We start from the raw sequence: 18,161 nt of genomic DNA, 5'->3' as shown, positions 1-18,161 counted from the left end.
GCGTTCAGGATTTCGCTAATTTGGGTACCTTCTCATTGTGGTACCCGGCAACGAGAAGGCAGACTCACTGGTCAAAACAAGCGTCCAACAAGGCGCATTTTACGACCGTCCAATATCGGCCCGAGAGTTTCTTCGCCTGCCACAGCAACTTTTCCTGTCTCGCTGGCAGAGCATGTGGGAGGCGGATGATCTCGGGCGATTCCTTTTCTCGATCTCTCCGCAAGTGTCCCTGCGGCCTTGGTTCGGTGGGCTCTCTGTTGACCGGGCATTCATACGCATGATGTCTCGACTTATGTCGAATCATTTCGCGTTGAATGCTCATCTGCAGCGTATAACTCTGGCTCAGACGAAGGTGTGTGGCTGCGGTGACGGATTTCACGATGTGGATCACCTTCTGTGGTCCTGCGTGGAGTTTGAAACCGCAAGAACCTCCTTGTTGAGCGCAGAAATAAGGGAAGTGTTGGCGACTTGGTATCTCGCATACATGCAGCTCATCTTCCAATTTGCCAGAGACAACGGTCTTATCCTTTGATTCCGCATCCTCATTTTCCTTCCAACCCATATCTGTTCAATATCGTAATTAGCAGAGATCCTGCTGTCACGGGATGGAGCTTTCCGATAGCTTCTTAGTTCGGTGCTGGCCTGGTCCAGCTTTGGCTATCACTGCTTGGGCTACTGGGGTGCTTGAGGAACACTTTTCGCAGGCAAATGTTTATTATGTCTAGTTTACTGGTTGATTATTGTTTTAGCCCATATACGATAAACGGAAGGACGATGTCTTATTCCGATCTGCCCACACCAGAACCCCAAATCTAGCCGTCACATCAATAGAAACAGCAATAGAACCGGATCCAGATAACTTACATCTCCATCATCTACACCAACAACATGGATACACACCCCGTAACCACCTCCTCTCATAACTGAGCATGCCTGGGATAAGGCTAATAACAGGAAGGAAATGCCTTGTTAATTTTTATGGATTTATAATCGTCACCAATAATTTCTAATGGTGTTGACAATACGGCATAAAACCTTAATAATAAAAATATAAATAAATAGTCCTTTCGCTCTGGTTTTTACCGTGTGTTTACCGTTACCGTTACAAGAAGGTTTACAAGCAATTATTACAAATTATTTTGATAACCTGTGTCTATGTGACCAACATAACTTTTTTCTGGTTTTTACTACTCGATCATTTCTCAGTATCCACTAGTACTATGTAGTGTTTCGAGTAATGATTAAAGCTCCGTAGAATGTTTTTACCATGGAAATTTAATGTGTAAAATTCATGCTTCAGTTAATTTAAAGCTATGAATAGCGTCATTTACAAATTGCTAAACGAATTCTGGACCCTTGAATGATTCGTCATGGTTATGCAAGACTATTTCTAACATTATGATACCCTCCGATCCTATTCTCGATCAAATTCATAACAATGAAAACTTTTCTTGTTTTTTTTTTCGATAACAGAACCGGGGTTCAAATCCCATCCAGACCGCCTCTCCGTACGCAGGGCTGACTACCTTGCTACAGGTAAAATGTTTCAAGCGATTTCTGTTGAAAAAATATGCTTTATTAATGGTTTGTTAGAACCTTCTCCTTTCAACAGAACTTATGATATTAAGCTTCACATTTTTCTATAAAATATGATAGAAAAAAATTTCCTATGACTTTTGGTTTAAACTACACTTGCTTTAGGAACTGAGCACTGCCAAGAGAATAAAGAAACAAAAAAAAAGTAAAAAATAAAAAATTCATTGTTTGCTAGATTATGGTGTTTTAACGTCGCACCTGTTTTATGATTTTTTTTATTTTGAATACATTTATGAAATGTAAGCGAAGATTGTTAAAAACTATATACTATATGTTGGGCAGCCGGGGGTTGATGCAACAGCGGCGAAGGTCATCGTTCTTCCATAGTAAAGAGTGACTCTCCAATATATAGTTACGTGTATCAAGAGACACGAGTGTGCCCATTTAAACACACGTATCGGACGACATCCTGACCACGTAGAAACAGCGCACCGTCGACTGCGTCAAAGCTGACGCAGCAACCGATATCCGGCGACCGTATCGACGACGACCCAACTTGCTTGCTTACGCAGTGGTCAACATCCGGCTGTATCCAAATGGCAACCAGACCAACCAGACCAACGGTTAAGAGGATCGAACGGGTCAATCAATAGTTCAGTTCAAGTCTTTACAAATTCATCACTTCTAATCTTAAAAACATCCAAAACAGATATATATATATATATATATATATATATATATATATATATATATATATATATATATATATATATATATATATATATATATATATATATATATATATATATATATGTACAGAATCGGCTTATATATATTTTTTCCAAAGGACTGCTTTCGATATTTCTACAAGGTTAATCAAATCATACTCCAAATGACTTGGGCTGACTACCTTGCTACGGGTAAAATCTAGTCACAGAAAGCCAGCAATGGTAGGCCGAGACCTTTCGAGGTTGTCGTGGCACCGAATAAAATAAACCGATTAATAAAATAAATAAAATAAAACGTTGGCAAAAGCATCCTCAACAGCTTTAGTTTTGTTGTTATTTTTTTTTGCAGAACAGTTCACAAATCATTGAAAAAAAATACTAAAGTTTAGTTAAAAAAAATTAACCTAAGAAAATCTAACTTTTTTTGAGGGATAGAGCGAAAGAGTTCGATTTTTAAGTTTGATGAATAGGCTTATTTTTTGTATTATATGTTTTGGTCATACTTTCATTAGAGTAACAAAAAGATACTTAAAATAGATATCTCATTTGATCCAATGATATAAACGTTTTTTCAACATCTGAAACTAAATTTTGCAGAAAAAATTAAGTCGATGCGTTAAAAATTGACACCATTACCTAAGTTCTACGATTTTTAAACATCAAGTGGTCTTATTCTATTTTCCGATTCAACACACACACACACACATATATATATATAAATAAAAAAAATATATATATGCATATATATATATATATATATATATATATATATATATATATATATATATACATACATATATATATATATATATATATATATATATATATATATATATATATATATATATATATATACATACATATATATATATATATATATATATATATATATATATATATATATATATATATATATATATATATATATATATATATATATATATATATATATATATATATATATATATATATATATATATATATATATATATGTCTATATATTTATTTACTACTTTATTTTAAAAAATACCAAGGCATTTCCTCCCTGATACTTCGCCTTATACCGGGCGTGCTCACATATCCAATTAAGTCGGAATTTCGTGGGATAAACATTCCTGAGTACTCGTGAGTTAAAGGATTGAGAGCTGTCCAATTATTTGCTGGTTACATAAAAACGAAGGACTTTTAGTTTATAAGTTTAATGATGGATTACAAACCGTAGAACGACATTCAACCAATCAAAATCCATTTAATATGCCATTCATGCTTTAGTAAGTTTAGAACTGCGATGTCAATAGCTATAGCATGGCCGGGAGACTAATGGAAGCTTTCCTTCAAATGAATAAGCTCCACAAATTATCAGTTTTCTAATATCAATGTTCTAACACCTATCACAATCGCGTTATTAGCGCAGAGCCGACCAAAACTTTTGTCAATTATCTAAACCATTAAAGTATAACATCTCTTCAACCATTACGACCAAATATGTTCATTCGTCCGCCGAGTAAATATATTTTTTGGTGATATTAAACTAATTTGAGCTATGACGCTCAGTTTAGTTGGACTGACCGACTCTGAAGCTGCTAAAAGTATTCGTTGCTTGACAGAATATGCTGAATATGTGGTCATTTGACAACACAAATATACACGAATTAAGGATGCTGTTTTCTTCCGATATTGGAATTTACTACGTATACCCTCTTATGCCACTCCATAGTTAAGCTTTTCTTCCCGCCGATCAGTGTGTCTCCGTTATTGTTGATTTTTTTTTTCAATAAATGTACGTCTTTGGTTTATGATTAACCGACCGATTTCTTTTAAAGAAATAGTTACATCATGGTATTTGTTGCGAATACAACCTTTACGAATAATTTAAAAAATGGATTATAAACTAGAACACGGTTTTTTAAGTATCTCCTTAAACTCCACATATTATTTTCAAGTAGTTCTTAATCTCCAGTTCAGTGACAAGAGCATGAAAGCATGTCTCTTGCCTCTACTTATAATAGTACGACCAATGAAACCCGTACGGTTCTACCCATGCAGCATTAGCACTTACGAGCGTTATACAAGTTTGTAACAGTATTCTTTAACATTTGCTGTGCATCAGAATTTAAAGTACCTACTATCTTAGTACGTGGTACCAATAAGTCTAGCAAACCAGCCTGTATGTATAAAGCCTAAGTATGTATCAAATAGAACCCAACAAAATCTACCTTTTGTGAAATTAAAGCTAGATTATGTTAAGGTTAAAACAGGAAAAACGGTTGCCCAAAAGTATATAATATTTTGTTCGAACATGAATTTTATTGTCAACCGAGCATGCCCGGTATATGGCAAATAACTAGAAGGAAATGCCTAGATCATCTGTTTAATTTTTTTTTTTGTGAATTTAATTCACATTCACTACATGCGGTGATGACAATACGGCATCGGTCCGTTATCATTACACCGATATCTCGTTTCATTCAATGATTGAATATATATATATATATATATATATATATATATATATATATATATATATATATATATATATATATATACATATACATATATATATATCCAATAAGACCACTAAGACAATAAGACCACTTCTATATCCGATTTTCAAACGATTGCTTTCGATATTTCTACTAGGTAAAATCAAACAAAACTTTGGCAAAAGCATCCTCAGCGTCTTAAGTTTTTATTTCCACAATAGTTGTTTTTTACAATTATTCACAAATCTTTGAGAAAAAAACATAAATAAAGTAAAAACAATATTGACTCAAAGAAAATTATCTTCTAATCTATCTTAATTTTTTATAACATGCCTAGACTATGTGAAGGTTAAAAAATAGAAATAGTGAATGCTCAAAACTATAAATACATTATTGTTCGGTTTTTAAGTTTGATGAATAAGCTTATTTTATAGCTTATTTTATTTAATATGTTTTGGTCATACTATATGAGAGTGACAAAAAAAAATCAACCAATATCGATATCTTATTAATTCAATGATAGAAACGTATTGCCAATATCTGAAACTAAATTTCACAAAAAAAAATGTCGGTCCGTTAAAAATTTACACTATTACCTCAGTTTTTCGATTTTAAAATATTAAGTGGTCTATTGTGAGACACTGGAACACAATTAGGAAGCCAAAAAGAAGGCAACTTTTTTGAGAAGCCAAAGAAAAACAGATTAATGCCTCTCGAGATTTTAGTTTCAAAATAAGAAAAAAATAATAGCTACAATGATGTGATATGTGTTAATTCGTAACGTTTTTCCTTATCTCGAGCGCAGTGTTTAATATAAATACGCTTGTTACATAATCGGGTATACCCTGAATCAAATACGGGATAAGGGATACGGGATAGGATACAATTAAGTCAATGATGTCAGGAATGGCAGATCGAGACCTTTCTGGGTTGTAGTGCCAAGGGAGAAGAAGAATTCTTGAATATCATTCTGATTGTGTCTGTAATAATCGATTTTGCATCACTGCTGATTAAGGATGGACTAGGTTCTGCAGAGAATTAATGTTTGCTTCATTTATATTCATGTATATAATCACCCTGTTGACAAAATAGTAATGCTTTCTCTTTCTATCTAAATAACAAGTACACCTACCAAATCGAGAAAGAATGATGATTTTGTCAACGGGGCAGCTAATGGAGATGTTGTACTGGTAGTAGTACAAACTCAAGCAAAACAATAACTGAAAAAAATAAACAAATAAGTTCGTCTGTGTTACTCAGAGAAGCAAACATTCTTTTACCTTTTCATTTGTCCTCAATATAAAAACTTGCCATTATCCGAGACTCCGCCTATTTCGTAGTCTATCGTAAATCCCTCTTCAGCATTTCATAGAAGCGCAGAGTCGATTTAAAGTTCATGAAAGTCGCTAAATGACAAATAGAAGGCGTGGTTATCTCTTGAAACTTGTTTGCATGCGAGTTTATACAGAATAAAAGCAACCTGCGCAATTTTGAGCATTCATAGAGTTGAATGAGTCACTTATTCTCTTGTTTACTCCACAGCTAGGAGCAAGCGGCATATCAGTACTTTATGCGCTCTCTCATTTTTACAGTGCTCTCCGAAAGTATCTTTTTCCGCATTTTTATTTGGCTTTGTTATCCTCTCGTTCACACTTATGAAAGTTCAACGTTGTTCTTCAAATAGGCATCGGCGTTAGCTGAACAGCTTCATTGGCTTCAGTGTATATCTAACGTTTCATGCTAAAGCATGTGTAGATGAGTGAAAAAGGCGCGATCTTTTTCATTGACGTGTTTTGTCCGCAAAAAAGCGAAAGGTGCTGCTGATACAATCCATTACTTGCAAATTCGAATAGTTCATTGCTCTGTGCCAACTTAATACACGAATAGATAATTCTATAATAGTGTGTGTGCGTGCGCACCTGTTTAAGTGTGCATGCGTGTGTGTTATGAAAATTATTTGTGCGTATGTCTGAAGTAGTAGTAATGTGGCTAATAGTATGATGTTGGTTTATTTATGTGCACCTTTCTGAGTGTGCGCGAGTGAGAGTGCATAACTGCGTGTACTTCAGTATGTGTGTCAACGCAGTCAAATAAAAAAAGTGTCCTTAGAGTTTAAAGAAAAATAATTTTACGGCGATCAGAATTTACATATTTTAAGACAGTGGGTGATGAAGTGATTCAAACTGAGGAATACACGAATGTAAAATTAGATATCTAAGAGGTTGTCATTTTTATCAATAGTGCTGAGTGCAAATACCTATAAAATTAGTTAAAAAAACAATAATTATCAAAGTTTTATTGATGGTGCAATGATAAACGAATCAACTATCGATTTGCGTGACACATCGGATGAACAGATAATAAAGTACAATACAATCAATCAACATATCAATTCTTCTACCAAAAGATAATTCAAAATCAATCAATTGTTAAATGAACAACAATTAAAACCACTTTGGTGAAAGAATAAAGTGTGAACAAACCATGTTCTATAGCACATTAAAAAGTGTTGTACGTTAATAAGACCGCTATTATTATTATTTTTCGGAAAATAGTTATTTTGGAAAACTGAAAGCTTTCAAAGTTCAGTATGCAAAAATATTTGTGCAAATATTTGATATAATGTATTAGGAACACTGTGGATATGGATGAGGCCTTATAAAATATAAAGCTGAGTTCAATACATTTTTACTAGAATCAATTATAAAACTAGTTTACTACTCACTATTAATATTTACGCATTAGTTAAACTGAGTGAGTTATTAATTTGAATTCTATGATTCCAACAATAGAGCACTGATGTTTTGAAACCTAGATGATATTTAGTTATGTGATGAATAATTTATCTGTAGCTAAACAGCTTCATCCAAAGTGTATATCATAAAAAGGAGGCTTACAAAAAGACCAAAACACGAGCGAATCACTGTGAGAACCGTTTATCACAGATTATTATTTATTTGGTTTCTAGTGAAGTGATATTTTTTGCAGTTGTATAAAGTTAAAGAAAAAGTGGAAATTTGTTCTCGTGGTTTGCCTTGTTTGCGAAAGATATATTCTTTTCTCTACAAACGTTTTTGCAAACAGCCGTCAAAATCGTGCTCCAGTGGCATATTCCGGGCGAAAGCCCCTTTGAGCATACCAATATTACTGGTCTTGCGGACATCGGAGGACCAGGAAGAGGAGGAGACGAAACAGGTGGGGGAACAGGACCCGGAATGACAGTGCCAGTTCAACGCAACTCATTGGCGGTTTTACAGCCGCCTAGATCGAGATTCATGATTACTGACATCCTGGCCGGAAGTGGTCCTTCCCCTCCATCTAACACTGGTCCTTCTGAAGTTGGAGGTAGTATTGATACACTTACAAATGGCTTGAGTAGCCATTCTTCTATCAACCAGGGGAGTGTGGAGACCTTAACGAGCAGCATCAGTATTGGTGCGGCAGGTATCTCTCCCATTGCCGGAATCATTAACGGAAGTACAAACGGCAGCGAAGAACGCACGCCAAGTCCGCCAAATAGACCACGAGATCTTAGTCTCCCGCTTCCTGGCCATGGACCGACCGCAATTCTGCACACTGGAGCAGCCCCCCTTGCATTGCACGCAGCAGCAGCTGCTGCTGCCGCTGCCGCTGCTGCTGCTGCGGTAAACGTTGGTCATAGTGGCGAAGCGCAACACAATCAACTCAAAAATCCTCACCATCATCATCATCTCCATCACCACCATCACGGACTTGCCACTCAACGTCTTACCAGGCATGGGCTTATGGATGATCATGACCAAGAAAGTGACAGCGATGATAGTTGTCCGATGGATAACTCCAGTGTTTGCAGTAATGGTAAGAAAATAAAACATTTAGAAATTACTTTTTTATATGTGTATATATAAATGTATATATATATATATATATATATATATATATATATATATATATATATATATATATATATATATATATATATATGTGTATATTTATATACATATATATACAGTGTCTCACAACAGAATAAGACTTCTTGATGTTTGAAAATCGTAAAACTGAGGTTATGGTTTAAATTTCAGTTTCAGAAGTTGGCAAAACATTTATATCATTGGATCAAATGAAATATCGATTTGAAGTATCTTTTTGTTACTCTAATGAAAGTATGACCAAAACGTATTATACAAAATATAAGCCTATTCATCAAACTTAAAAATCCGAAAAAAAAAATTTATAGTTTGGGCATCCATTTATTATATTTTTTAAACTTCACATTGTCTGGATTGGTAGACTTTCTAAGGTAACAATTTTTTAACTTAATTAAAGTTTTTTTCAATGATTGTTGTAAAAAAAACTAAGATTGTAAAAAAAACTTAAGATGTTGAGCAAGCTTTTGCCAAAGTTTTGTTTGATTTTACTTAGTAGAAATATCGAAAGCAGTCGTTTGAAAATCGGGTTATTCTATTGTCCGTCTCTGTATATATTTATATATATGTATATATATATATATATATATATATATATATATATATATATATATATATATATATATTGTTTTCTTTTTTTACATATATTTATAAATAGACCATTGGGATTACAATTGTACTTTCACTTTATATAGCGTATACCCCATTTAATCCATTATCAGTCTCTACAACTGTTTCGCTGTTTTGACCTGCTCCAAAAATGCTCGATAATGCTCACGGCCCAGCGCCTCCGTCTGTCAATCGATTATCCCTGCCGTTCTGGTGGTCTCTTCCATGCCATAACTCCATTTCAGTTTGAACCTACCATCCCTTCTCTGTTCATGTGGACGGCCTAAAAGGACTTAACGGCTAGAGTTTTCCGGTGTCATTCCCATGACAACTAAGCTAGTCTAATTCGCTGCGCGATGATAAGATCATCGTGTAGCTCGTAGAGCTCGACTTAGTAGCGGCTCCTCCATTGCTCTTCCTCGCATACGAGGCTAAAAAAAAAAATTCTGAGCATCTTCCTTTTGAACGCCTAAAAAATGTTGATTTGTGTTTCATAATTCTCCAACCCGAGGTTGGCTGCTCGATCCTGAGGTAATTTTCTTCTACATAAGAGAGCCTCAAACCAATAATGTCCAATAGAGCCTCAAACCAAAAGTGTATATCAGGATCCGGATTGACTTGTAGAATATTATTCCCGAAATGTATATCTCCGAATCACGGATGGCCCTCACTAGTGCCAGATTTAACAAAAGACAGACAATTGTATCTCTGTGTCGCAGGCGCTTAGCATAGGCCTTGAGAGTTTTCCATCCGAAGGTGGAAGTTACTTCACTTGAATTGGTGGTGATGTTAGTCATTGTAAAGCCATTTACAAGCCTGGTAAATATGGTTGAGATTAAAATCAACACATTGTGTTGAATAGATTTACCCTGTCTATGCTCCGTCCTGTGACTGGATGGTCCTGACTTGAAGGGAGTAATTTGGGTGGGATTTGATTGCTGGTTCTGACTTGTTATAAGCGGGTAGGTAACAGTGACATTATCAGTGGCGGATTTAGCTCCACGATTGTGATGAGATAGGTCCTTCTTGTAACACGAGCCTCTTGCGAGTTTGGGTCAGCCGTTTGAATTTGATTCTGGTAAGACTCACTCCATGCTCAAAACCACCTCATCCGATTTTTACGCATCACCACCCTATGTCGAGAGATTTATATTCATATCACAAAAGTTTTACCATTAAATGATCCATTCATGTTACTGTTAGGCCATAGTCGCAAAAGTTGTGACATACATTTAACAGTAGACAGGAAAAAGGCGAATAAGGTCTCAGAGACCCGAAGCCTCTATAAATAAGCGATACTGAAACTGTCTCCATGCTTTTTTCTTTTTTTCGTTCTTATATAACGGCCTAACCGTGTTGCCTTTTTTCTTTTTGAGTGTTTCAGAGTTATCAAAACAAAAAGAAATCAAGGAAATTTTACTAATGATGATACAAAGGCTACGTGGCATGTTTAATGTTCTGTATATTCTTATTGTGCATCTGTTCTTAATTTGATGCTTTAAGGCGATAATTGGATAATCATAGCTTCCCCTCTGAGATTCTGTACATTTTTATTGTCCTTCATGCTTGATTTATTGTTCGTCTTTTGTATCGGCTACAGTTAATCTTCAGTTAAATCTTTTTCATTTTCTAAATTAATGATTAATAGATTTTCGTTTTAAGAATCGATCATGAGAAGGATCCTTTTATGCCGTAACACTGTCCTTTTGTTTATTCCAGAAGAATGTTTTAATATAAGAGTCTTGTAACTGGAACGCTGTATCGATGTATTATTTTGAAATAAAGTTTTTAAACTCTTTAATTTGTGATGATCTTTGATCCAAAATGCATACATCAAATATTGACATTGTTGATTGAATAAAATTAAACTCTCCTGGCTTGAAAAATCATTCTTTAGATTGATCTTAACTTTTGTTTGTCTTTCGGTTGAAATCTCTTAAAAGAAATAATTTGGTAATTTCTTTCCAATACTTTTGAGATGTTGCATTCGTCATGCTATATGAAGATAAGCGTGGAGTGGCACATTCCATTGCAGAACAATTCGCTTCACGAGTATCGGCAGGAATACAACATGAGCATGTTACATACATATCTTGTACATCCTACGTTGTCTTGACGTATTGTGTAATTGCTTGAATTGTGTAATTGCTTTCATGTTAGCTCTAGGTAGAATCAATAAAATAATTCTATTTTATTAATTACGTTAGATAACAATCAAATTTATAATATAAATGTATGTATTTGAACGACAAGACCGGGGTTAAAAACCCATCCAAAAAACCTCCGCCTCCGTGTACGCAATGTACGGATGAATGGATGGAATATATATATATATATATATATATATATATATATATATATATATATATATATATATATATATATATATATATATATATATATATATATATATATATATATATACTATTTCACACATAGTAAGTTGTTGACATGTAAAGTTGTTGTCTTTCTTCTCGTATATACAAAACTGGAAATTAAATGCCTTCTGGTGTCGTTTGATTAATGTTTTTTTGTTAGAATTTTCCTTTATTTTGGGGAAAGAATGTCCCGATTTCATTAACAAAACATATAATTTTCCTCAACATACTAACTTTACCAATCATACATGAAAGATTGTTCCATGTGCTATCTATTTTAATACAACTCAAACAAGACATGAGCACCAATATTATGAAATCCAGAAGTCACGAACACTGCAGTGAAAATTATTTATGGAAAAATTGTTGTTCCTTGACCACATCAGAATGACAGCTTTCCGTTTCTCAACCCAGATCGTAGGAGCGTGTTAGTGTGTTTTGTTTTATTGACATTAATGCTACCACCTTCTGTTGGCGCTTTATATTTATCATTTTACCCGAGTTCTCCGGCTGCTTTACGGAAATTGTGGTTGTGTTTCTGCCTCGGACATGTATTATTAAAATACTTTTTCATGGTTCGTTAAATGATTATTCTTTCGTCGAATTTTCATTACACTCATCCACCCCTTTGCTCGTTCAGCATTTTCTCTATTAATTGTGTAACCTGTACAGCAATAGCGAGGGGCATTAAAATATAAATAAGCGGTCAGTTGTAATAGGTGTAAACTTTCCTTTTCGTACCACAAAGATCCCTTGAAATTATGAGGTTTGCTGATTCTGGTCACTTCATGGTCAGTCATCTGCTCTTTACAAGTTGTGAACGGATATGTTAATGCATACCAATTCTTAAGTCATACGTTCAGGAAAGAAGATATAACTCTGAACATGTTATGCATGTGTGAATACGTACGAATATATGAAGAGCATGCCAGATAGACAGATGAAAAAACTGTGTGAAATATAAATTGTTATGCCTTGGTACACAGACAGAGGGGTATTGACGGAGAAAGATAACAGATCAAGAAAATGAACTATATAGAGAGGAACTGAGGAAAAATTATTTACATCAAGAAGGGGTACTTGCACTCGCAATAGTCGCTTGTAGCAGCTTTGAGAAAAGATCGTTGCTGACTGTTACAATACATTTTCGAGTCACCTTTTTATTTCTTTCATTCTTTAGCACACCCCAGGGGCAACCTATGTTATTCGTTGCTTCCATTAGCCTTACTTCAAAGCATGAAACATTTACATTTTTTAATCATTTTTTTCTCAGGTTATATTGTGGAATATAAAAATAGCTGCCCAAACTTTATCTGCACACGCGACCGCACAATGCTGTTCTCTATCAAGTTATCCCTTATTCGTTTCATTAACGGTTAAAAATTTATGTTTTCATTTTGAGTATTTTGGTTCGTTAGAGAAAACACAATAAATGTGACTTTGCCAAATTGGCAATAAATGTGATTTTCAATTTTATCAATGCATTGGTTATTTCGTATACTTAAGCTGATTCACTAGCTTTTCTGGACGAGGAGCTTACGCTATAAAATTGATAATTTTACTAGTGACTGTATTTCTGATAACAACAATATGAAAAATCAGTCATTGTCTCTGAATTATGAAAAAAACAATTATGTTTTATTGTTCATACCGTAACATGTTTCATTTTTAACCTTTGTTTTTTAAACTTTATGGAAATTCAGTAGGCCAATAAATAAAATCCAAGATGAACTGCGAAAAATGTGTTCAACCATCTCCCAAAAACCTTACATAAAAGTTGTCGGAAAAAAAATGAAGCAAAATCAAATTCATGAAGGAATAGTTTATATTATTAACTCCACTTACTGAAACCTACTGATGATGTGACGATCGTTCACAAATAAGCTTCAAGCGATATTTGTGATTTCAAATTTAAATGAAAAATTTGGACCACACTTTTTAAAGACTGACTCTTACATTCAAATATACTCATTGTATAAGCATGGTAATGCTTTGTGTACGATTTCAATGCATGATTTCCTGAAAGGGCTTATTTTCCATCAGAAAATCACCGAACCGTAACTAAATACTTCAACTTATTTGAAGCACATTTTGCTGGTACGTAAACGTTCTGCTTGACCGTCTAACAGTCACCAATGGTGATGATGAGGATGCCTAGGGTGTGCAATGAAAACTGATCGCTTTAGAGTGAAAAATAAAACCATAAATAAAAAAACTGTTTTTCAAAGAACAGAAGACAGACAAAAGGTTGAAAAACAATTTAAAAAGCACAAAAAGAATCGGTCTGAATATCTTTCACAAGTAAACGAACAGCAAAGGCAGGTCAATTTACTGCTCATAATGATGGTAAATGGTTAACCGCAAACCTAGCAACCCTCGAGTCCACGGGTTTCACAACCCCCTCTATGATGGTTTTTATATTAGCAGATCGTACCGGAAGAGACCGGAAACGACGATTCTGCCGAGACGCCAACGTCTTCACTATCCAACAAGCGAATGGATTAATGAGCCATCCAGTGGCATTATCGGCCTTTCAGCACCTTCCACTTCGCTAGCGAAGGCGATTGGCAGCATTGCACTTCTCGGCTGTCCCTTGTTGCCTGTCGGATCAAAGCACGTAGCTCTTCTCTCGTCTGTATCAACTGAACGCTGCCGGTGTTTTGTGAGAGCAAATTATCCAACGCGTTGCTTCCGTTAGCGCTTCCACGAGTGAGTGAGCTTTTAATTGTATTTTAATGATCTTTTTAAACCCCTCACTTGATGATTAAGTTTCATGCTACATCAGTACCTTCTATTATAAGCATTGTTAATCAATAAGCAACGAACATCTCTAGGAACAGTAGAAGTTTGGACTGTACTTTTTTGTGTAGCCTTATTCATGAAATATTTAATAATTATCTGAAACATTTTCCAGCACATTTTAGCTTATTTTTTTGGCTCTTAGTATTTATTTCAATGTTTATACAATTTGACGTCCTATCAAATGTTATTAGATTTGACGGGGTCCGTTGGTCGAGGCTATTACGGCGCCGGTCTTCACACGGCAAGACCGGGGTTCAAATCCCATCCATACCGCCTTCCCGTACGTAGGGTTGACTATTCAGCTACGAGTAATACCAAATTATAGAAAGTCAGAAATGGCAGGCCGAGATCTCTCGAGGTTGTAGAGCCAACGAAGAATATGAAGATCACACGTAATTTTATGGTCGCTATTTTAAACTATAATGAATTTTTTGCGCTGGTACCACTTTTGAAAGCCGCATTTATTTGGTTAGTGTTATACGTAATTTACGTAAGTGTTGTCCTTTATTTTTCACAATTTTATAATGAAGAATAAAAACATCATTAAGAAAAAAAACATGCAATATTTTTCTATTTTAATGTAATTTAAATACCAAAATATAATTAAAATAACAAACTGTAATACCAAAAATATGCCCAAACATAACGCAAAGTTCTTATACTTATAAAAATATGATCTATATAATACAACATTTTCATATTGCTCGAGCCTATTAGTAACTAATTGATTTTTTTCTGTAAAATCTTAATCGCTTTAAGATTTCTTTCATTTGATCTGTTGTTTATTACTTTATTTATTATTTTTTATTTTATCCAACCAATTGCACAATTTTTCTGAATTGCTTTCCGAAAGCAATTGATGCAGATTTCGCTTGACGATATAAAATCCAACAATAGTTTTTCAAAGAAATTTTTAAAATGAATTTGGTGAAGGAAATGCAATCATTCATGTTTTTTTTTTAGATACCACATCCAATTTGTTTGAGAACAAAAACATTTGTACCCCAAAAACCAAAATATTAATGCAATATTCCTGAATTGTTGAACAGTGTGCGTTAAAACAATGACGATCTCGTCATCAAATTATCTGGTTTAAGGTGGATACTCGAAAGAAGTATCACAGGTGTTAGATTAGTCTATTTATGACCATCGCTGGTAGCTAGATCAGTAAAGTTAAACCACAAGTGGTAATTAATCTAATATTTCTACTTTTTGATTATGCTCTTCTCTCAACTCCATCGTTTAAGTCCTTTGTTCGTGTGAAATGGAAGAAACAATTATTTGCATCTGGATATTTATGACTTGCTTCGGTTCATGTTGATTGTATTTCAACCGGAGTTCCTCATTTTGGATAAAATGGTCGATGGAATGAGTATCTTTTCTTATTCTAGAGATGAACGTAATTTCCCATGCATATGATACCATTATATTCCTAATAATCGAAAACTTTTATGTGTAAAACATGCTTCGTATTAAGTAATGAAATTTATCATGTGCATAATCAATGTGCTCAATGAATTAATGTTTCAAATTAGAATTATTGAATTTGGTAAGGTCGCTCTACACGATACGATTCTAACGCGAATCCTCACAGACAACAAATCTTTGTTTCAGTGTATTGGTGCATTCCAACTGATTCGGCGAATCTTTTCGAGCAAAAAAGATTATCCGATTTTGGCCGACAACATGAATCCTTTGTGTTAATCTTTTGACAACTATTAAACTAATTAAAGGTTCACGTTAAAGGCTTTGTGAGAAGAGTACTCTTTTTCTTTGAGCGGAAAGTATCGATGTCTTTTCTTGGGTACAAGAAAAAATCATGAAAAGATTCGTACCGTGTAAACACAATAATGCACGCGATTCTTTTTCAAAGCTTGAGCGATTCTTTTTTGTGGTGGTATTGGTAAGATTCACCATTAAAGAATCGTACCGTATACAGCGTCCTATACACTCCGTCTCATTTCTACCGTTTGCATGAAACTCAAAGGCAGATGTGATAGCGGCACTGATCTTCACACGGAAGAACGAGAGCCAAATCTCTGCCTGGCCAATCTCTCGTTGGGAGAACTGTTGATCGTAATAGATGTTTTAACTTCTTCTCCGTTTTTGGCACTACAGCCTCGAAAGACCCCAGCCTGTCTTTTCTGGTTTTCTGTAACTTGATTTTACCCTTAGCTAGATAGTCGAGGAGGCAAACTGGATAAAATATTTATAACAAAACTTGATGTCTTGATTTCAAATCATGAACACCTTTTCATCATGTACGTTATAATACTTTAAGTTTTGTAAGATGCACAAGTAACAGTTTGAAAGCATAACCATATTAATTTTGAAATAAATTGGCAGAAGCTTTGAAACATGTTCAGTTTTTTTGTTATACGCCGTTTTTAATAGTTATTTTACTTATTTATTAAAAATGGCGGTCCGATGCCGTATTGTCACTTTTGTAATAGTTATTATCCTTAAATTTACGTTTACGTAACTTTTGAAAGTCAAAATTGGTGATGAAATAAAGCGACAATCTGAGAACCTTTTGTAATATAAGAGACACGTTAACTGGCTTAAGATAAGCAAATGTATAAAAGAATCATTTGTATTTTGTTTTTGAATAACGAAGAATCCTTTGCTCCGAGTGATGCATACCAGGGTTTTGAGAGACGAAAACAAGTATGATAAAAATAAGAAAAAAAATCCTACGATAACCCTGTCGTAGGACTAGAAAGAATAAATTTAGATGAAAAGCATGATAAGTCATATTAATTGTAACACAAATCACTTAATCAGCTTTAAACTCGCTTAAAATAAAACCTGCTTAATATATTTTATAGCCGACGCGAGACCTGTATTAAATGACCTCTTAAGGTCTCACTGTGTTACGAAGACCGGCGCCGCTGCCATCTCGCATCTACCACCGGGCCACCCCTGTATATGTATATGATATATATATATGTATATATATATGTATATATATATATATATATATATATATATATATATATATATATATATATATATATATATATATATATATATATATATATATATATATATATATATATATATATATATATATATATATGCATATATATGTGCCTCTCATGCTTTGCGTTGTTTTGTCTGTCAACATACATAATATGACTTTAATTGTTATGATCGCTTATCTGATTTATTTACCCTTTATATGAATTACATGTCTCAACCGAGCTCACCCGGGATAAGGTGCCCGTCCACGGTTTGGAGAAGGAAATGTCTCCAAACCATCGTGAATTGTACTAATATTTGAAATTTAGCTTTAAGCAATACGGCCAGGCCGTTCTTTATGAATAAAAAAAATGAATTACATGTCTCGCTACTATGTCTATCGTCTATCAATTATCAACAAGTCGGTTACATTTGGAGTTTCCTCTATTTCATACATCCGGTAGCATTTTTTCCTCAGAGCTGTATGGTTATCAGTTATTAAACTGTACTTGATTTCTTTCTTGGCCTAACGGCATCTTAAGGTCATGCTTGTAATTTTTTAGCATAGTTGGATAGTCAGTCCTCACTATGGGTGAACGGCCCAGATGAGATTTGAATCCCGTCGTGTGAAGACTACCTCACTCCGCTGTCGCATCTACCACTAGGCTAACCCCAAATTTATTACCCCTGTATTTTATCGTTTATTATTTATTTGTTGTATTAAGAAACTCCTAAACACGAAGTTGCGTATTAAAAAAG

The 18,161-nt window shown here is 34.3% G+C and overlaps 1 protein-coding gene across 5 annotated transcripts in view; it reads left to right on the top strand.

The window, feature by feature from the left end:
- Nucleotides 1-6,460: 6,460 nt before the first annotated feature.
- Nucleotides 6,461-18,161, top strand: part of LOC118512623 (homeobox protein B-H1-like) — a 76,445-nt gene continuing 64,744 nt past the window's right edge. For 2 of the 5 annotated variants that reach the window (XM_036057319.1, XM_036057355.1), the window contains exons 1-2: nt 6,466-6,561; nt 7,716-8,584. In XM_036057319.1, coding sequence (XP_035913212.1) covers nt 7,963-8,584 — 622 coding nt within the window. In that variant the 5' untranslated portion in view covers nt 6,466-6,561; nt 7,716-7,962. Of the gene's footprint in view, nt 6,707-7,599; nt 8,585-18,161 lie in introns of all 5 variants that reach the window. The other 3 variants (XM_036057327.1, XM_036057345.1, XM_036057335.1) reach the window with 3 other exon arrangements.

Source organism: Anopheles stephensi, chromosome X (genome assembly GCF_013141755.1).
Source record: "Anopheles stephensi strain Indian chromosome X, UCI_ANSTEP_V1.0, whole genome shotgun sequence".
Taxonomy (NCBI): domain Eukaryota; kingdom Metazoa; phylum Arthropoda; class Insecta; order Diptera; family Culicidae; genus Anopheles; species Anopheles stephensi.
The sequence above is the reverse complement of the archived record's forward strand: the minus strand, read 5'-3'. Positions and strand labels throughout refer to the sequence as shown.